Source organism: Rhineura floridana, chromosome 1 (assembly GCF_030035675.1).
Source record: "Rhineura floridana isolate rRhiFlo1 chromosome 1, rRhiFlo1.hap2, whole genome shotgun sequence".
In the NCBI taxonomy this organism is placed as follows: Eukaryota; Metazoa; Chordata; class Lepidosauria; order Squamata; family Rhineuridae; genus Rhineura; species Rhineura floridana.
In genome coordinates this window covers 272,103,274-272,125,769 of record NC_084480.1, presented here as the reverse complement: position 1 = coordinate 272,125,769, position 22,496 = coordinate 272,103,274, and the positions used below count along the sequence as shown (strand labels likewise).

Below are 22,496 nucleotides of genomic sequence, written 5' to 3'. Positions count from 1 at the left end.
TGCCTGCAAAGGCTTTGGGGTGGACATACTGATTTATTTCCAATCGGTCCATGTCCAATAACTTGGACAGTGCTGTAATCCTGTAACTTTTTATACCACAAATTTTCTGGTTTATTTTTTGTCCAGCTTTTGTTGTGCTATAGCGCAACAGTGCCCCTCCAGATGATAATAATACAACAACACTAGGAAAGCATCACAGAACAATGGAATTATGTATGAACGGTCCAGTATAAATCCATCACTGATCTAATCTTATTGAGTCAATCATATGTTACACACACGTGCAAAAAAACCCATCCAGTTTTGAGGGGCACTTAGATAAAAGCCCTCTTCAGCCCTTCCCGATATGATTACTATCACATAAGGTACGAAGAGCGGCCCTAGCCCTTCCGTCATATCACCATGACCAATCCATGTGCCAGGTCTGAACTTCTACAACAGGGAGACTTTCTACATATGTAGTCCGCCCACACAATTTTGAAGCTTGATCATCCACTTTTCTACTTGTGAGTACGCTCCCTTCTGCAGCCATTCAGCTCCCAAAACACGGAGGGCTATGGAACCAGTGACAAAGACATGACAGAGTGGGAGGCGCCAGGGATTGTGCCCCCATTCTTTGTATCATGTGATAGTCAGAGTGAGCGGGATAGTGGAGGAAACAATGCCTGAATAGTGCTACTACCTGTTCTCAATTCAGTTGTGATGCTTTTTTTTTATGCATTGATTTTAGATATGAGTGAAGCCAGATGTGACCTTTATAGAGCGGTGAAGCCATTAAAGAACTTTCACTGCATTTAACACAAATGTAATTTTACCTCTCCAGAGTCAATCTCAGAGACGGAAGATGGTTCTTCAAGTTGCAGCAAAAGCTGGCTGTGGACAGCTGTAATTGGCTATTGGTATGCATGATATCACCAAGAACTATCAGCAGCTCAGCTCCAGGGGTTTCTGAATGAAAGTGATCATCTGGATCTTTTCTAGTCCTTTTTTAGGCCTGACACTGCCTTGGTTACTCTAATGGATGACTCCTGCTAGGGGGACAGGGGGAGTGCAACCCTGTTGATTCTTCTGGATCTCTCTGTGATGTTAGGCATCATCAACCATGGTATCCTTCTGAAGCACCTGGCAGAAATGGGTGCAAGTGCCATTGTGTTGAGCTGCTCTATTCATTACTGAAATGCAGGACCCAGAAGGTGGTGCTGGGGCAACACTGCTATCTTCCATAGCCTGTGGCTTATGGGATCCCACAGGTTCCATCTTATCCCCCCAAGGGTTCCATTTTATCTGGAAATTTGAGTTACAGAGTAACAATATTTAACAACAACATCCAAATGATACTTAGCTGTGTCTTTCATTTACATTTGGTCCTAGGGAGACAGAGGAAAACCTGAACTGTTGTTTGACAGCTGGGAAAGACTGATGAGGAAGATCAAGCTGAAACTTAATCCAGATAAAATGGTAACACTGTTGCTGATGGACTATCTGACTCAAGTTTGCACTCCCTCAAAATATCAGGTCAGTAGCTCCGGGTCACTCCCTTGACCACTGCCTCTTTTTGATACATTAGTGTCAGGGCTGCATTTTTCTAGCTTGACTTGTATACCTGTTACAACCCTTCCTGACAAAGTCAGACCCTGGAATTCTCATTCATGCCCATATTAGACTATTGTAGCATTCTCTATGTGGGGCTGTCCTTGAAAAAATATTCAAAAATTCAATTAGTCAAAAATGCTACTACCAGATTTCTGGCTGGCATTAGACATTCATAACATGCTACGTCTATTTTCTTCAATTTGCACTGATTGCTAGTTCATTTCTGGGCTCAGTTCACAGTGCTGGCTTTAACCTTTAAACGCATAAATGACTTCTGACCTTGTTTTGCATGTTTCTCCCTGCATACTCTGTTCAGTATCTGAGCCCTTGCTCCAGGTATCATTGCTGAATGAGACAACTAAGGATGCATACACACAATCCATTTAAAGCACATTCCTTCCCCCAAAGAATCATGTGGACTGTAGCTTGTTAAGGGTGCTGGGAATTGTAGCTCTGTGAGGGGTGAACTATAGTTTCCAGAATTCTTTGGGGGAAGTCAAGTGCTTTAAAAGTATGGTATGTGCACAGCCACAAATAGCTAACAAGAGTAAAGCTATTTTGATAGTGTCACCTACTTTGTGGAATGGCCTCTCAAAGATGGTCCATCAGGCCCCGAAACTTTACTCTTTTAGATGTTTGACAAAGACATGGCTGAACTAGAGCAATTTGAAGTGAGTTTTCTCCTGGGATGTATTATATTGGTTATGTTAATATCTCCATAACTGATGTTTCAGTTGATGTTATTTTATATTCTGTTTATTTATTGTATGCAGTGCTCCTGTGTAAGCTGCCTGGAATTCCCTTATATTATTAAAACAATATGAATGAATGAAGTGACCCTACAGTGTCAAAACTGTTTTGTAAATGTTTTCCATTTAAAAAAAATTCAGCAAATCAAAAACTTGATGAACTGATGAAGATACATGTGATGCTTTTTCAAAAATGTGGTACCTCGCATGAAACATGGGAACAAGGGCAAAACTGACTGGCCCAGAGTTCAGCTTGAAATGATGTACAACTAACATGCAAATATGAACCTTGACTCACATCCCCTAAAGCAGGGGTGGGATGTTGTTGGGTCACAACTCTTGACCCTTGGCCGTGCTGACACCTGGAAGGCCACAGGCTCCACATCCTTGCCTTAAAGACTTCAAGGAACATAGGAAATTGCCTTATGCCAGGTCACCCTTTTTGTCCATCTAGTCCAGTATTGTTAGTGGTGACCGGCATTAACAATGCTGGACTAGATTCCGAAGGGACTGTTTCCCAATCTGTTTAACTGGAGGTGCAAGGGATTGAACCTGGGGCCTCCTGCGTGCAAAGCAGGTGCTCTACCACCAAGCTATAGTCCCCTCGCTTTAATATGACATCTGCCTTCACCATATATTCAATTCTAGTTTTACAAAGAAGAGCAGGATAGCAAAGGCTCAAATAAATAAATACTGTATGAAAGATCCCTGGAATCTGAGATTTCTCATACCTGCAGGTGTAAACATGATTCTTTCGTATGCTGCGTCGGAAGAATCCCTTGCATCCATCGCAACTGGAGGCGCCATAATGCTTGCCAGTTGCTCGGTCTCCACATATTGCACAAAGGGCACCGACCACGCTGTCTGCTGTGTTCATACTGAGTGGCTCCGCTGAGCAACTGTCTGAAGCGGGGTAACAACAAGGTGCACAGTTAGGAGTAAAGCCTTGCAGGAGAGGAATGCAACACTGTGACTAAGCCTGTAATCCAATATATGTCTACTCAGAAGTAAGCTTCATTGGGTTCAATGGGACTTCTTCCCACATAAGTGTGTACTTGATTGCAGCCTAAATTACACCAAGAGATTTTACTGGCCTTCTCTTTTAATTAGCATTCACCATTTCAAGATTGCCGAAAACACAGCATGCCTAATTACCCCTGATTGTTATTCTAATGAATGCTTTCAAACCTATTGTGCCCAGTTGTCAGAATTTATGATGCTCATCACAATGAATGCTTTTTGTTTAAACTCCAAGCCTTGCAATAGAAGATAGAGGGCTGACACAATTTGCTCAGCTCCAAATATGCATCTAACCACTTAAATATCTTTGTTGCTGTAAATAATTGAGAGACTCTGCCATAAGGCAACATTTTCTTGGAGGCTGGAAAAATCACCATGTGTTAATTTTCAAATGACTTGACAGTGGCTAAGAACATTGTTGACTCTCTGTAAGTAAGCTGCAATTGGAGAAAAAAAGGGCCCCCCAAAATGCTTGAAAAAATGTTTATTTTAACAAAAGCCCAACACGTTTCGGCCAATCAGTAGTTTGGCCTTCGTCAGCGGCTGTAAACAAAATAATAAGAACACATAGCATTAATGTACATAAATTTCATACAGCATAAAACCATATATACATAATTAAACTATAAAAAATTACTTACATGAACTGATCTAAAATATTATTTTCTAGCAAATCTGCTCAAAATGATAAATGACCACAAAGAAGAATTCACTGAGCATGCTCATATATACACAACCCCAGGTGCCTAGAGAGCCAGTGTGGTGTAGTGGTTAAGGTGCTGGACTATGACCTGGGAGACCAGGGTTCGAATCCCCACACAGCCATGAAGCTCACTGAGTGACCTTGAGCCAGTCACTGCCTCTCAGCCTTAGAGGAAGGCAATGGTAAACCCCCTCTGAATACTGCTTACCATGAAAACCCTATTCGTAGGGTCACCATAAATCGGAATCGACTTGAAGGCAGTCAATTTCCATTTCCATGTGCCTAAATGCAGGTATAACAGGGAATGGCATACAACTGAGGAAAAAGAATGTGAAAGTGGTCATTAATATTTTGTGAGATTCACAGGAGAGGAAGAAATTCTAACCCCTCACTGAGACCCCTGGAGTCAGCATTTTTAGTTTTTCTTCCTCTCCTGTGAATCTCACAAAATATTGATGATCCCTTTCACATTCTTTTTAGACCAGTTCTTGTATGATTTTGTTTACAGCCGTTGACGAAGGGCAAACTACTGCATGGCCAAAACTCGTTGGGCTTTTATTAAAATAAACATTTTTTTCCAAGCATTTCGGGGTCCCCCTTTTTTTCTCCTTTTGCTTTTGGATGCTTGCCACCTTCTACTGTTGAGTAACCTGCAATCACCACCACCCTCCACCCCCAATCTACACATCCCCCTGTACCGAAAGACAGAAAGGTGTCTTAACCAGTCAGTACATTGGTTTATCTACTCAGCACTATCTACACTGACTGGCAGCAACTCTCCCGATGGAACCAAGGACTTTCTGCATGCAAAGAATTGTTCTACCACCATGCCATGGCCTTTCCCCAAACAGCCAAGGAACTTGCTGCTAAAATGGTTCAACCAACTTAGGTAGGGTCTGTCATCATGGGTTAGGGTTTCCGTCTGGATTCAACCTTCTGAGGCAGGTGAATGACACTGTTTAAACTGACAGAATCTATCATTTCTTTTGAAGAAGTATGCAATTCTAATCCAGCCAAGGGTCAACTACAGGTGAAGACCTCAGCTGCTTGGTGCTACTTGTGTGCCGTTTTCTTTCCTTTTTACTGCATGCAACATTCTGGGTTGGCTGGACCAACACCTGCAGGGCTGGAATGCTGCAATTCCTATATTCTGCAACCAGAAAAATAGAACACTGTATATGGAACAAATTCACCTACATTAATACATTGACATAATTTTAAGTGATTCAGCTGTGGGTGAACAATTCAAATTGTTCACACAATTTGGTGGGAGCATGTTGGGTTTGGGTTTTGATGCTGCAAGGAAAATTCTGTTCTGGGGATTTGTTAAGGGACAGAGACTAGAAAACATGGAGAGGTAATGGGGTGTCAGAAACTATGCTGAGTGACATACCACCATTTGATGAATGTAGGAAGTCTTATAGTTGCTAAGACTAAGCAACTGATCACACACTTTCAAGATTTTCTCAACTAGTGCAGTAAACACATTGGCTTGTTATCCAACTATGTTCTACTCAGTATCCATTTATTTCAGTGAGTGTACTCTGAGTACGATTTAGTTGGATACAAACCATTTTATGCTGCTCTGTGTCCTAGTGATCATTAGATTCCCTGCCTATCTCTCATGAAAAGATCACACTTCACAGTGAAAATTGTGCTAATCACATGGATTTATTCTTTATACATAATCTCAAATATTATCCAAATGTAGCTCTGGCTGAATACTGTGGCATTCACCCAGTTGCTAAGGGTTCTAGGTCTGTGACATTCAAGCGGAGTTATCTGGGTCGTTACAAACTTTTTCAATATCCAATCCATGAGATGTCATTCCACAAAGAATTAATAGTTACACTAAAGTTATACTGGTCTTGTAAAAAATCACAGTTGTAAGTTATATATCATCAAACTTTATAACTTTATAGCAGATACTTCCCTACAAATTCCTTGTTTCCAGTATTGTTCCACTTAACATTTAATATTTAAATCACCTTCATGAAGCTGAACAGCAGCACCAAGATATTATATGTATTTCAGTGCAAAAGCTAGACATTTTAAATAAAGCAAAGGGAGTATACACTCTCAAAATCATGGGGCAATGATTTCTCTTTCATTCAATGGTTTTGTTCCCCTTGATAATAATCAACAATAAATACCCTCCCTTTGAATATTAGGCAGGCACCATCTCTGCTATCTTTTCAGCGCCTTTTGAAGACTTTCCTCTTTCAACAAGCCTTTTAGGTTGAGACCTATCCCAGTCTGTGTCTGTGTTAGAATTGCTTAATATGTTCTTTAATAATGTTTTTAACCCTTTTTTAAAGTTGTTTTTTTAAATGTTTTTAATGCTGTTTTGTTTTAATGTATTTTAAGATCTGTTTTTATGATGTTTTAAAGTGTTTTTACCGCTTTTTTTGCCGCTCCTGCTGGGAGGAAGGGCGGGATACAAATTAAATAATAAATAAATAAATAATAAACAATAAATACCAAGGGACCACATCTGCATTGTGGAAAACCCCTTAAAATAGATTTCAAAAAGTAATCTGCACTAGTACTATTTAAGTTTTGGCTATCTTGATGCAAGATACGAAGAATGAACTTTTATTTACAAAACAAAATGGTCAAAAGAGATCAATCTATTTTGTATAACCAAGGCAATCTGCTTTTATATGAAAAGTTAAACAGGGTTTGTTTCAATTCCATCTCACTAGTTCTGACCACAGTAGGAGAAAAAAACTCTTTGCATAAGCAATTCCTACCCAACTGAAGTTAAAAAGTGACTTTAATTAAATAGCTAGAAGTTCTCTCAGCTAACTATTAGCTTGTAAAAAGTTGTTGTGATTAACAACTCACTCCAGTTTGTATATCGACACTCTGGAAATATTACTGTATAGTAAACATATTAGCTGCAAATGCACATCAAGATATTTTTCTGTGTGGCCAATTATTTTTCCCTCTGGACATTTGTATCTTAACTGTCATTTTAAAATATCATGTTTGAAAATATCCCTCGTTCCCAAACTGCCAAAGATAGTTACTCATTTATCTTACAGTAAATAAAATAAATGCAGAAAGAACCTTCATTTGAAAGAACATTTTTCTTCATTTGATTAATTGATCAATGACAGTCCTACACAGTTACTTTATTATATAGAACTGGCATTTTATTTTCTGTACCATAAACATGGTATAATGTTATTAACACATATTTCGTGATGAAGTGTAAAGAAAAAAGAGTAAGAGAGAGATGTAATTTTCAAAAGTAAACCTCATCTACACTATTAATAGTGAAAAATTTGGCTAACCCTTTATAATGTTCATTTCTCTTTCATGTCTGAGAGAAGGTTTTCAAGTTTGAAAATATGCAAACTCACCACTGCCATTATACAAGACCTGCATTGTTTCGAATTCCAAACTAGTATAACTTGGATCTAAGACTTCAGTGTAGTTTGCCATTTCCATGTCCAGGACCGGCTCAGAGATCCTCATCATTGAACATAAACCTTGAAAATGACTGCTTCTCCAATGCAGAAGATGCAATCCACCCTGTTTTTCTGGCAATCAGTAATTGATAATCCAAGTGTTAACTTATGTCACTTACATATTGCAATGGCAGGAGTTATAAAACCAATTCAATGTGCCATACTCCGCCTTCTATCTTTCTTCCTTTTTAATGAGACGTGATTAGCAAATCCTTATGACAATCACAGAATGTTTCATGGGAGGCTTTAAATGGGAGTTCCAATCAGCTTCCAGTTTTTTTAAATAATCTCATTTTTTTCTTTTTTTAGTTACCCAGCAACCAACCATCTTTTACAATGCACACAATCCATGGTTTAAAACAATAAAAATCCTATAATATGAGAATCCCTAGTGTGGTATAGCAGTTGGATGAGGACCTGGGTTCAAATCCCCACTCAGCCATGAAGCTCACTGGGTGACTTTGGGCCAATCACCATCTCTCAGCCTAAGCTAACCCACAGGGTTGCTGTGAGGATAAAATGGGGAGGAGGAGCTTGAGTTCCCTGGAAGAAAGGGAAATTCTGAAAATAAATAAGACTGCTGTGGCAGACCTCCTCTAAGCTGCACACCTTAACATGGTGAGGGGGTTTGAGAGTGTCGAAGAATCTGAGAGCAATGCCGTCAGGAGTCTAGACCAAGAGGCTAGACTCCTAGCAGGGGCACCGAGGGCAGAATAGCCAAAGCTGAGACACCAGACTAAGACGCATCCAAACTCAGAGGAAGGCAATATCAAACCACCTCTGAATACCTCTTGCCATGAAAACCCTATGAACAGAGTATCCACAATGCAACATGAGATAGTGCTGGAAGATGAGACCCCCAGGTCAGATGGCACTTATCGACAAGATCTGAACAAGGTGATTTATAACAGATGCTATTGGAGGTCACCGATTCATAGGGTCATCATAAGTTGTAACCGACGAAGGCACATAACAACAAATGTTGTTGCAGAAATACTTTTTCTAACCGTGATGCTTACTATTCTTTGTGTGTAGCCAGACAGGAAAGACGTTTGGGAACATCATATGGTAAACTTAGTTTCAGAAACTGTCTAATAACGAACCAGGCCATTGGCCCATCTAGCTCAGCACTGCAACTGACTTGGCAATGGCTCTCCAAGATTTTAGATTGAAATCTTCCCCAGCCTTGCTTGGAAAAGCCTAATATTGAAGCCAGAACCTTCTGCATGAAAAAATATGCACTTCCTACTGCGTTGTTGCCCTTTCTCTAAGTCAAAAGTGGCAAGAAAGTTATATAGATATAAAATTGGGGAACACCCCCCCTTTCAAATTTCATATTTACATTCATGGGGTCTGAACTGGCAATGGCTGACCAGGAACAAGACATTGGGGTCATCATGGATAGCTCAATGAACACGCCAACTCAGTGTGCGGCAGCTGCAAGAAAGGCAAATCTCATGCTAGGGATCATTAGGAAAGAGACTGAAAATAAAAATGCCCATATCATAATGCCATTATGGTATATATATGGTGCGGCTGCACTTGGAATACTGTGCACAATTCTGGCTACCTCACCTCAAAAGGATACTGCAGAGCTGGAAAAGGTTCAGAGAAGAGCAAACAAAATGACAGTGGAGATGGAACAACTCCCTATGGGACATTTCAGTTTACAGAAAAGAGAAATGCAAGGGGATATGATAGAGGTATATGCAATTACGCATGGTGTGAATAAAGTGGAAAGAGAAAGGTTTTTCTCCCTCTTGCATAAAACAAGAACTAGGGGACATCCGATGAAGCTGAATGTTAGAAGATTCAGGACAGACAAAAGAAAGTACTTGTTCAGACGGTGCACAGTTAAGCAACAGAATTCACTCCCACAAGAGTTAGGGATGGCCACCAACTTGGATGGCTTTAAAAGAACTTAGACAAATTCATGGAATATAAGCTATGGCTAGGGTTTAACTCCACTGCTGGGGGCACCAGTTTCTGGGAATCACAAGTGGGGACAGCACTGCTGCGCTCAGGTCCTGCTTGTTGGCTTCCCATGGGAATCTGTTTGCCCATTTTGAGAAAAGGATACTGAACTGGATGGGCTATTGGCTTGATCCAGCAGGCTCTTATCTTCATACACACTGCTAATCTTCCTGCAAATATGACTTTCTGGATATATGGAAATATATAAGGGCCCCAGTTGTTATTTAAGCCCATAGATGCTTTCACAAATCATGCTTAAATCATGGTGCTTTTTTTTTTAATTTCCCTCATTTGAACAAGAGTACCATAAGCTTGCATGTTCCAAGCTTAAGTTTTATGTATTCTTAGAAATACCACACACATTATTTTTCTTTTTTAAAAAATCTATTTCCTCAGGAAGAGAGTCTGGATGTTGTTTTTTAGTGGTAAACATTACTACGGTTGGATCAATGCTGCACATTTGTAAGAGGTAGACTATCGAACTTGCTCCCAAGAGATGCAATGACGACTACCAGCTTGGATGGGTCTGAAAGGGTTTGGACAAATTCATGGAGGCTAAGGCCGTCAATGGTTCCAAGCCATGATGGCTGTGTATTATCTCCAGTACCAGGGGTGTTATGTTTCTGAATATTAGTTGCTGGAGAGCACAAGCGGGGAGAGGGGAGAACTCCAGTGCAGCTTGCTGACTTGCCATAGGCATCTGACTGGGCAATGTGAGAACCAAACGCTGGGCTACACAGGTACTGCTCAGAGCCTGGAAAAGTTACTTTTTTGAACTACAACTCCCATCAGCCCCAGCCAGCATGGCCACTGGATTAGGCTGATGGGAGTTGTAGTTCAAAAAAGTAACTTTTCCAAGCTCTCTTCTTATATGCTTATGAGAATGGTTGTTCACAGAAACAGGAAAAACGGCATTTGATGGGACTTCTGAATTTGAGAGCTGCAGCCTTAAATGCAGTTCACCATAAATTACAGCATATTGGTTGCCACAATGGCAGGGTATGGAAGCAAGCCTCTTAACTTGTGAACACTTTGCCACAGCATGTAGACAGAACTTCTACTATGATCTGGAATCTACATTTGAGTACTCTCCCCCATACAACATATTCACCACAGAAATGGGCGAACAGGTTAAATATACGGGGCCTGCTTGTGTTTACCAAATTAGATCCCAATTCGTACCAGAGGTTTGGTGCGTGGTAAGGGAAAAACTGCAAGCTCCAGCCTTAGTCCTTCACTCTGCACATATGCAGTGAGACACAAATACATTTTTAGGATCCCTTTGAAAACAGTCAGTCCATTTGTTTGTTGCAGGTGCACCCATTCCACAGAAATACAGTAGATGATGAAATACACTAGAAATACACTAGGAAGGAGCAATTTCTTAGATCTTCTGTTCAGAGTTCCTGTTTTGTGTTCTCTTAACATTTGCTGACAGGCTATCACACACACAATCAAAGTAATTCATTACTTGGCAATGTACTGTTTGTATGATACACTCCCCTGAAAGAGCTGTAAAACTGTGGCTTGTTGCATCTCATTAATAGTTAACGTGGCTTTCTGAACCTTGCTCAAATGGGGAAGAGTCTCAGATAATTGAAGTTGTTGATCCAGCACAAAGTAGTCATCCAGCGATTCCACAAATACTACAGTCAGGCTTCCACCTTCTCACTTGCCACCCTTGCTGCAAGTGAGATTTCTTCCAAGCCTCCAAGCTGCAGAGGTGGGGTTGATCCTCTGGCTCCAAGGCTGGGAAGAAAGCTGGGAGTGGTTTGGTTGCCACATTGCCAAGGAGATCAGAAACCTTCAACCACACAGACCTGTACACACTAAACATTTAAAGTGCATTTCCCCACCCCAAAGAATCCTGAGAACTGTAGTTTTCCCATGAGCTAGAATTCCCAGCACCCTTAACAAACTATCGTTCCCAAGATTCTTGGGGAAATGTGCTTTAAAAACATGGCGTGTAAGCAGCCCAAGCCTCCCCACACACTTTCCTGCTCCAGAGCAAGAGGTACTATCTTCCCCAAAGGAAAGGGATGCAGGGTACTTCTTTGGCAACCATTTAGACAGCACTTACAGCAACTTGGCACGAAGGCAACCATATAGGCAAGCTCCACACACATCTTTTCCTTATGAGAGGGGATTTCATGAGCTGCTACTAGACTGTGGTGCCTGCAGTAAAGGGAGACAGGGGGTTTACTTAACCAAACCAGCAAGGGATGGGGCAGGGCTAGGTGACCACAATTTTTGGCTTGGTGGCCAAGGCTAGCCAAACTTGTGAACTCCTGGAAACATTCATAATAGAGAAAGGAAAGGGTAAGAGTCACCAATATGTCTGCATGACAAGGAATTGAAAACAATTTGATATACCTCTCATATATGTGTGTGTATATATATACGTGTGTGTGTGTACAGTATATATATATACTGTACATATACATATATACACACACACGCCATGTTCCATCTCACCTTAAATTCATGGATTCAATTAGAACTCTTTTATAATTGAAGATATTCTATTAGACTCTTTTCTCTAGAGTAGTTTTGCCTGGAACCCAACCCCCCCCCCCAAAAAAAGCTCCATTGCTGCTTTGCTCCCTCAGGAGACTGATAAAAGAAACAGTCTGATCTTTCTATGGTTCTGATATCCCATTTGACCGCACTAGCTATGGAAGCTCCATAGCTGCTTTGCTCCCTCAGGAGACTGATAAAAGAAACAGTCTGATCTTTCTATGGTTCTGATATCCCATTTGACCGCACTAGCTATGGAGGCCTGGGCCCACATTTAGCAGATTCAACACATTCCCATGTCCCACTCTTTCATGGCTCATTCTCTATTGCGTGACAGGTTAAAAACATGTTTCAGTTTTTAAAAATTCAGTCTCCAGCATCTCCAAATAGGGCTGAGAAAGATTCTCTGCCTGAAACCCTGGACAGCCACTGCCAGCTGGTGTGGACAATACTGAGCTAGACGGAGCAAAGTCTGACTTGTATCCTCTGTTCCTATATTCTCTCTGCTTAACACAGATAAAAAGTAAAGTTCAGGATCATCAAAAGGCTGATGTACCAGTTTAAGGATTTCATTGCTTTCATTGCCCATTTGGGTCACTTTCAGGTTGGCAATGGATTTTTTTCTTGGTAGCCTCCAGTGTACCTTAACAATACAACTTAACTTTTGACAGTTCTGAAGGCCTCTGGGTTCTGTAGAAAAACTAATCTTGGATTGCCCATTTTACTTGAATCCTAGAAACAGAGTTGGTTTAAATTTATTTGTGGCAAGCATAAAGAAGCTGTATTTAAATTATTTGTCTCTGGCACTGAACACCAATCGTATACTCAAAGCTTAGGTTTTAGAGATCATGTGGTATAGGAATTTTAACACCAATTTTAATTGTATTCTTTATTTTTGTATTGTTTCTGCTCTCTTTTATTAGCAATATCTGTTTATGATACAATGTAACTCACTTTGGAATCAATAACAATGAAAGGTGGAATATAAATTGTCCATATCAGACACATTATACAACATGTTGCAGATGACATATTGCCAGTATCTTTTAGCTTTCTAAGATCACCAATTAGATTATTATAGCTGAACCTATAATAGCTGGTGTCTGTGTGTTTGTTTTCCCGCAGATGAGTTGTATGGCCTATCTCAGAAGGAATTAATTATTTCACTTGTTAGCACAGAAAGGATGGAAATAATCATACATCGGAAAGTCACTCTCTGTCATAGTATCATAGCCTATGGGATATTTTCATTATGGAAAAGATAATGCATCAGCTAAAGTTGACATGAGAATTAGATAAATCTAAATTGTTTTACATTAAATACTGTTGCTGATATCAGCTGTGTATGGTTCCAGCAGGTGTAAGCAGTCTAAATGCATATCTGGCCTGATTAATTAACATTTAGAAGGCTGTTGTAATAGTCATGCACACCTTATTGAAGATGGCAAAGTTCTACCTCGTTTTTATTTCTGTACAGAAATGACATGAGCAAGAAAAATTAAACTTAAAAATCACTGGCGACACCTGTGATGTTCATGTATTAGTGTATATATGGTAAGTGCTGTTTGTATAGGAGATACATGGTAAGTGGAATGAAGGAGGAGGGGGGAGTGAATGGGCATTAGAATGCTGGATGATAGGATGAGTGTTTAGAATGGCTGAGGGTATAAATGGAAGGATGACAGTTAAATCTGGGTGGACGGTGAACGTGAGTGGGTTGTTTTGGTGGGTTTTTGAGAGGAGATTGGGTGGAGAGTTGGTGGATGTGAGGAGAGTGTTGAGTTCGGATTAATACTAAGACCAGTACCTCAGGAATAGATGAAACCATATGCTTAAGTGCCTTTATAAAGTAATCTTGTTATCTCTGTTATTTAATAAATATATTTGGTTTACCAAAGGCCTGATCCTTGGCTGGGGTTCCACAGACCAGAAGGGAGGGTAAGGTAAATACCAAGGCTGAAGGGTAACAAATGGTGGCAGTGGTGAAGAGAATAACACCACAAGTATTCAGAGCAAACCAGGATTATCTGCATTGATACAAAGGGATTGGGACATCTTAAGCACGCAGTCACAGAGGTAACCTGATAGAGAGACTCAGGCAGAGTCTCTGGGAATACAGGTTATAGGACGTGACTGGTGGTGCTGCCTAGCAGGGGGATCTGGTGAGGTCTATGCTAGAGCGGGGAGAGAAACCATAAAAAAGGACAGTCCGGACTGGTGGAGTCCCTGGTGGTGCCTAGTGACAGGCAGTAACCACAAGCAGGTAGGAACCTGACAGGGAGAGCCAGGGAAGGGCGTCACAACACCCACCATGCTCAAAATAAAAATAACGAAATAAATGGGCTAAAATTTATTGATTTCAATGGGTCTACTCTGAGAATGACTTCACTGGATATCACCCCATGATAAGATTTAGCACCACACCTTTTTCATAATATTTAAGTCAAGATCATTCAGACCATGGTATTCCCGATTTCTATGTATGGAAGTGAGAGTTGGACAGTGAAAAAAGTGGATTAGAGAAAAATCAACTCATTTGAAATATGGTGTTGGAGGAGAGCTTTGTGGATACCATGGACTGCGAAAAAAACAAATTATCGGGTATTAGAACAAATTAAACCAGAACTATCACTAGAAGCTAAAATAACTTAAATGCCTCCAACACTGGAGGTATTCAAGAGGCAGCTGGACAGCCATCTGTCGGGAATGCTTTGATTTGGATTCCTGCATTGAGCAGGGGGTTGGACTTGATGGCCTTAGAGGCCCCTTCCAACTCTACAATTCTATGATTCTATGATGAAACTGAGGTTATCATACTTTGGACACATAATGAGAAGACCTGATTCACTAGAAAAGACAATAATGCTGTGAAAAACAGAAGGGAGCAGAAAAAGAGGAAGACCACACAAGAGATGGATTCCATAAAGGAAGCCACAGACCTGAACTTACAAGATCTGAACAGGGTGGTTTACAACGGATGCTATTGGAGGTTGCTGATTCATAGGGTTGCCACAAGTCATAATTGACTTGAAGGCACATAACAACAACAAAGGCAACCCTATGCACCTACTCTTTATTTCTAAAAGGCAGTCGAGCTTTATGGATATATTCATCTTGCATGAGAATGGATGCATCTGTAGTTAACATGAGCACATGCTATTATAGCTCTAGATATATATAGCACTGGAGTCCTTATCTTTCCCAATTCCATGGCAGGCAGCAATCAGCAGAGCCAGCCCAAGCCATTTTGCTGCCTGGAGTACAAATGATGTCCCCCATCTCCACTAGGATTTACACTATAAAATGTTTTCTGCACTATTCAAACACCAATTCATGCCATCATCTATCCTAGTACTGTACCAAGACTTTCTCCCCCCCCTTTTTTTTTTTACCATTCTCTATCAAACTGATGAGAAAATAAAATCTCATGACATCTTTACCTAGGCTTTCTTGTAAGTAAGGGAAGCCAGAGATGCTGCCTACAGTGGTCCTGACAGCTATTCATGGTTATGTGAGAAGGAAGTAGTTTGGTGCATATACCATCCACATGTCTAAGTCACAAATGGGAACCACAGAAGTTGTACTGACCCAAAGCCTATTAAAATATCCACAGAAAGGCTGGTGGCAGCCAGTGCAGTTTAATGGTTAGAATGTTGGACTAGGACCTGAAGACCACAATTCAAATCCCCACTCAACCACTAAACTCACTGGGTGACCTTGGGCCAGTCACTGTCTGTAGCCTAACTTACCTCACAGGGTTGTTGTCATGATAAAACGCGGAAGGGAAGAAACATGTACGCCACCTTCAGCTCATTGAAAGCAAGGTGGAACATAAATGTTGTAAAATAAATATATGTATTTAATGGGGCTTCAAATTTGGTTTCCACACAGCAGCTACATTTATTGCGAAATAAAACATTTTGTTCTAAACTAAATATCAAAAAGTAGATTATGCCATGGCATGCCTTTCCCCCCACTTCCCACTGTGTTGGTTTTCACACAGTGATCAATATAACTATGAATGTCCTTGGCACACCATGAAGCAGAAGAGAAGAGACTTTTGTGATTATGAGGACTTTTAACAAGCTGATGGGATTACAATCTCAAGCATTAAAATGCTTAATGCCGAAGAATATGCATACTGTTCTAGAACAGTTTTCTGGTATATGGGGTGGTAGTGGTGGTGGTGGTTTTAATATTCACAAAACTTTATTAACTGCTTTTTTCAAACAGCATTTTTAGGATTTCCTTGAAATAAACTACACAAGCAAATCTTCACTTGAAAGGGTTATCGCTGCTGCACAAACCTTTTTTGAGTAGCTTGCCAAATGGGCTAGGACTCCTCAGGATTTAATATGAAGGCTGCATTCAGTTTAAAGTGCCTCTGGGAACAGCAGCAGAAGAGATGAAGTATGCTTTCAGAGGCTTTCTTTTTTATTTTTACAATTGTTGATTTTTCTATAAATCTAGCTTTTTTATTTTAAAAAAATCAGTTCCAGGTTCCATAATTAAAAATCAGGTATAAACTAAATATAATATCATCCTTTGAATATGTGTATATGTTTGCGTGTGTATGCGTGTATGTGTTGCTGCTGCTGCTGCTGCTGCAAGTAACTAATTCAGTTGCCTTAGTTGCCCCAGAGGTTTTCTCGTTATATAGGCCCTCTTAACACTACAGTACCTGCATCAGCATCAAATGTGATTTCAAAAGTACGCCTCTGTCGTCAGGTAATGGGAATCTGTGGCCCTTCAAATGTTGTTGGACTCCACCTGCCATCAGCCTCAGCCAGCATAGCCAATGATCAGGGATGATGGGAGTGGTAGTCCAACAACATCTGAAGGGTCACAGGTTCCCCATCCCTGCTCTACCACCTTCTGTAAAACCACAGAAAGGGGCCCCACATATACACATCTGATGCAATGCATTATGGGGATAGGGATGTATGAATCTGTCCATTTTGGTTTCTTTCAGATTATCATTTCTTGAGTCTGCATTTTGCATTGTAGTTTTTTTAAAGTCCTCATGAAAATTCAGCATTTTAGTGAGAATTTCTCTTAATATACACATTTTTTAAAAAGCAACGTTCCCTAATATAAGGCATTTTTCTATGTTATTTTCAGTAACAGATGCATTTATATGCACACTTTAGTATGTGCATTTTTGTACACATTACTTTGCTGGAGAACTGCACTGCCCTGCAAAATTCAAAGTCATGTGAATGTCAAAGGATGCTCCGTTTTGGTTCACATGTTGTTCCAGTAAATGTGAATTAAGCAGATTCGCCTTTTTTACCCAAAGAGAATTGAATTTCTCCCCCATCCCTAAGAGCCGAATATATTATCCAGCTATGCCGCATAGCGATAAGATGGAGAATGGAAAAGGGCACAGCCTAATGGTAACAGGAATTAAGTTAAGAGATAATACTCATGGCAGAGAGAGGACTGCAAGATGGAGCTACTATTTCTGGTAGCAATCCTGCCTCTCTTATAACTCATAGGCCCAAGGTTTAGAAGGAAGGATGGCAGTGCAAGTCATTGTGCTGTACTTTCAAAAGATTCTCAGCACATTACTAGCTGATAAGAATGCTATCAGAAAACATTCCTGTGTTATCTGCAAGCCTCTTTAGCGTGCTAATTGTCCTGTTTTCTATTAGAGTTTGGTAACTCTGATCAGGATATAAAACAGAAAACAAGCTAATAAAAATCAAGGTTATAACAAGCTTCCTGAAAAACCAAATCAAACAGCCACTGATAATTCTTATGTTTGCATGTTGCTACTTGCACCTGAATCAGCTGTCAAGCCAACACTCTCTCCCTTAAACATCTACTCAAATCACATTTGTTTCATGTACGTTTTCTGGACCTGCCAAATCCTCACCATGGCCCTATCATTCACCACCACTTAAGTCTCCCATCATTGACAGTCCACATTATATTGAAGACTAGTTGTGGGATGATTTCACTAAATTTCCAAGGGACGGACAAAACATATTCCGAAGACTGTGTTAATCTTCAATGGATAGGTGAATTTTAGGAGTATTTAAGTACAAGGTGGGCAAGGTTTCTTTCACCTCTCTCTCTCTTTCGTTCCCTCTGCCAGCATCCTTTTCTCACATTGCCACCATTTCAATGGACATCATATCATCACCTCAGCAATGTCCCTAGGACAGAATGTCCCATAGGAACTACACTGGTTCCCAGGGACACCATTGGAAAGAAAAGATGACTACTGGCGCCAACACTGTTATCTTCTTGGCGCCAGGTCAAGACTTTCCTCTTCTCCCAGGCATTTTAGCATGTGTTTCAAACTTTTTATATTGTTTTAAATTTTAAAATTGTGTTTTAAATTGTTTTTAAAATATGTGTTTTAAATTGTATATTTGTTTTAATGTTTTTGATTGCTGTAAACCGCCCAGGGAGCTTCGGCTATGGGGCGGTATACAAGTGCAATAAATAAATAAATAAATAAAATAATACTGTACATAGGATTGCCGCCAACTTGCTAACACTTATTACAATTTACCCCAAATAAAACCTAGTTATTATTTGTACTGTAAAGTTTCCTTGATATATAATTTCCTGTTCTTCCATTTCTATCCTACCTTTTCCTTCATGAAGGGATCCAAGTTGATATATACACTGTCTTCCCAGGAGGTCTTCCATCCAGATGTTGACCAGACCTGGACCTGATTAGCTTTGGCAAGGTGATGTTCACATGTGCCTTCAGACCATACTGATCATAATTTATAGAACATTTTAGATTGTTCAAAATATTTCACATACATTATTCTGTTATAAACCTTATAAAAATTCTGTTAAGGTATTGCATCCCTTAAATTGCAGATAAGGGGGTTGAAACTAAGAAAAAGTAGTTTGCCTTAAGGCTTCCTAAAAAAAAAAAGCTTCAGGCAAAATTGGAACTGTTGACCACAGGCTTCATAGCTTGGTCTTCTAGCCATTATATAACTCTGTTCTCAACTGTCTTAAGCATAGAATTGAGAGATTTTTTTTCTAATAACAATTGATACCTACTTTACCAATTGCCAAGGCTGCCTTCCCACCTCTCTTTACCAACTGCCAAGCCTTCATCCCCCTGCCTTCTCCCAAGAGAAGGAGGGAGGTGGAAGTGGAGGCCCAGAAACACTCAGGACCAGTAGTCCAGTGGCAAATTCAGAAGTGCAGGGTCCTTCCCCCTTTTTTTGCTGCTGGGTTGAGAATGAAAACCTTGTTAATGTCTTCTCCTATAATAACAGACAACCCTAGGAGCCAATCAGCATGAAAGGGGAGAGTGTTAGCTACTGAGAAGAGTCTTCTCAGAGAATGACTCACCTTCTTTCACTCTGATTGGCTCCCATTAGCAGGAAAGGACAAAGAAACATGTTTGAAGACTCTTCTGAGTGGGTAACACACTCCCCCTTCATGCTGATTGGCTTGTAGGATGCTGAAGGTATAGGGAACCTGCTCCCCAAAAGGTAAGGGGTCTAAGACCCCCCGAGACCCCAGATAGCTATGTACCTGCTCAGGACCAGCCAGGGCTGCTCCTTAACAACTCTCCTGGTGTCTACCCTTTGCTGCTGAGGCTGAAACAGCATCGTTGGTGAGGTGGAAAGCAGTGGTGTAGTAGCAGCAGGGCAGGGCAGTTGCTGAGGTGCTGCCCCAGCCTGCTGTGACTGCTCCTCTGTGGCTCACCTGGTCTGCCCCCTGCCACTGCTGCCCTCAGACACTGCTGGGACGGCCTAGAGCATTTAGAAGGTTGTCATGTTGTTGTTCGCAGCACCGTAATAGGAAGAATATATAAACCTCTCAAAAGAGCATATATTCAGATTTCTCAATATCAGTTCAACTGAATCATGAAATGTCACTCTATAATTTTCATGACAAGAGAAAGCCAGGTCTGACATCTGGACATACCTTATACTAATCAAGGCAAATCAGAAGCATCCTTCAGTTGCTAGTCTCTTTACTTATCCAATAATGACACAAACATTTTGGTTAATTAAATTCATTGAGTTCAATTAGGCATGTAGGCTGCAATCCAATACACACTTACCTGGGAGTAAGTCCCATTGAACCCAATGAAGCTTACTTTCAAGTAGAAAGTATTGGGTTGCAGCCTTATTCCTAGGACTGCAGCCTGAATTGCCCCATAAATTTCTGCACTTTGACCACTCAGACTGCAGGTACTTCTTCCTACCATGTGAATGGTCGGGGAACCATAATAGTTTGAAACCTGACACATGTGGACTATAAAAAGATCAGACGCACTGCATGAGTGCATCCATTCTCTAAAATGGTAACTGTGCGTGTGGATGTACACTTAAGGTTTTATCATTACATTTTGAGTGTACAGAACATTTCTGCGAGTGACGCTTGGAAATGTGTATATTAGGCTGCAAACTTTATTTAATCATGGCTCTATCAACTAATGCTATTTTTTATTAATTGGCAAATGCCAATTTTAATCAGTGAGGATGCTTCTTAAATCACTGTGAGTTAATTTCTTCATTGTCTTACTTCAGCCTTTCCCAACCAGTGTGCCTCCAGATGTTGTTGGACCACAGCTCCCATCAGCCTCAGCCAGCATTGCCAATGGTCAGGAAAGATGGGAATTGTGGTCCAACAACATCTGGAGGCACACTGGTTGGGAAAGGCTGCCTTACTTACTATCCTAACCATGCCTACTCAGAAGTAAGTCCACCTGAATGCAACAGGGCTTACTCCCAGGTAAGTGGGGTTAGGATTGCAGCCTAAAACAATAACCCCTAAGATTTAGAGTATTTTGATTTTGGTGTGGTGTTTAATAGAAAGGGACAGGAAAATGAAAAAAATGAGTGACAGCTTTTATTTATTAGACTATAAGGTTAAAAATACAATGAAAAAACAGTGTCACTGACCTTGAACCACTGAATCTATCTCAAAGGCATGGGTAAACAAATGCATCTTCAATTGACACTGAAAACTCTACACTGAGGATAACTACCACACCCCTGGAATTCCCTCCTACTTTGGCTAACCTTCTCAGTGGTGGCCACCTGTGGACGTCCCTCCCCCTACAGATGGAGTGTCACCATCAAGAAGGCCCTATTCAGATTAACCATAAAAGAGGCTATGCCTGTTGGCAACACCACAAGAAGAGCCTTGTATGATTAAATAATTGATTAACAATCTTATTTAAAATCAAGTAACATTGGGCAGTATCCAACTATCTCATTTCATCAGCACAAGGATTTTTGTTTATTCAACAGAACTTCCACCTCTCCGCATGCACCCCACACCTTCCCAAAATCTGCTCTGAAGAGTTTGGGAAACCCCAAAACAGAATTAGGGGACACATGATGCAAAGACACACACACAGAATATGGACCTGCTGGTCCGATACAACACACCTTGCCCCATTCTACCCCCCAAGACTCCCATGGCCTCCACTGACCTGATTTGGCAGGCTCTGGGGTCGGGCTGGCTGGGGCCCCCTCAGGCGCCTGTTCTGCAGCTTGCAGTGCCCCAGGATTTGTCCGGATCAGCTTTGAGGTGAGCGACGAGACCCCCGTCACGGCCCACCCAGCCCAGCTGGCAGCTGCACTTGCCCCTGGGCCAGCCGAGGCAGCCTGGACGTCCTTCTCTAAAGAGAGGGCAGAAGAGGCACTTCAGGTCGGGCCCTCCAATCCCTGCTCCTCCCTCCCTTGCCCCTGTCCCCAATGGCAGCTCACCCAGCTCAGAGAGTTGCGCTGGGTCCTTGGAAACGGTTTCCAGTTTGGTCGTGAAGCTCCGCATAGCTTTGAACGCCTGAGAGAAAGGATTTTATCTTGTTGTACACCGCCCTGAGAGCTTGTCGCTAAAGGGCGGTCTAAAAGTGCAATAAATAATAATAATAATAATAATAATAAATAGGCAAAGTGAGTCTTGTTTGCAGCAAGCCCCTTTGCAGGTGCACTATTAGCACTAATCAGCTAACTGATACTGACAGAGGGCCCCCTTGGCTGCACTAGGGAGTTCCCAATGGGTGTGGGGCAGGTGGGCATAGAGATGTGAAGACCTGGGGAAAATAAACAGGAAAAAAACCACTTTTTGTTTGCTTGCTTAATTTTTCAGGGAAAAATGGGAGAGAGGGCATGTTTTTCCCCGTGGGCCTTCACATCTCTAGGCGTAGTTTGGAGAAAATGGCCTTCTGGGTCAAACTGGGATGCATGATGGGCCTAATTAGGCCCATGGGCTGGAAGATCCCCCTGCCCAGCACTAACCACTACACTAACTCTAGAGACTGTGTTCCCATAAGATATTATAGAATAAGGATGAGAAGCCTGTGGACTACAGCTTCCATCATCCCTGAGCATTGTCTATTCTGGCAGAGGCTGATGGGAGCTGGAGTCTAACTACATTTAGGAAACCACAGGTTCTCCATCCCTGTCACCGAATACGAATAAGAGAGATGGACGGTTAACCTGTGTTTAGCTTCTGTTGAGTTCA

At 41.1% G+C, this 22,496-nt stretch overlaps 1 protein-coding gene across 2 annotated transcripts in view; it reads right to left on the bottom strand.

Moving 5' to 3' along the window:
• The window catches only part of HNF4G (hepatocyte nuclear factor 4 gamma), a 44,876-nt gene extending 23,061 nt beyond the window's left edge, over positions 1-21,815 (bottom strand). For both annotated transcript variants that reach the window (XM_061601591.1, XM_061601600.1), the window contains exons 1-3: positions 21,740-21,815; positions 21,463-21,651; positions 3,074-3,245 (exon numbers count right to left, since the gene is read on the bottom strand). In XM_061601591.1, coding sequence (XP_061457575.1) covers positions 3,074-3,245; positions 21,463-21,651; positions 21,740-21,803 — 425 coding nt within the window. In that variant the 5' untranslated portion in view covers positions 21,804-21,815. The remainder of the gene's footprint in view (positions 1-3,073; positions 3,246-21,462; positions 21,652-21,739) is intronic.
• Positions 21,816-22,496: the final 681 nt, after the last annotated feature.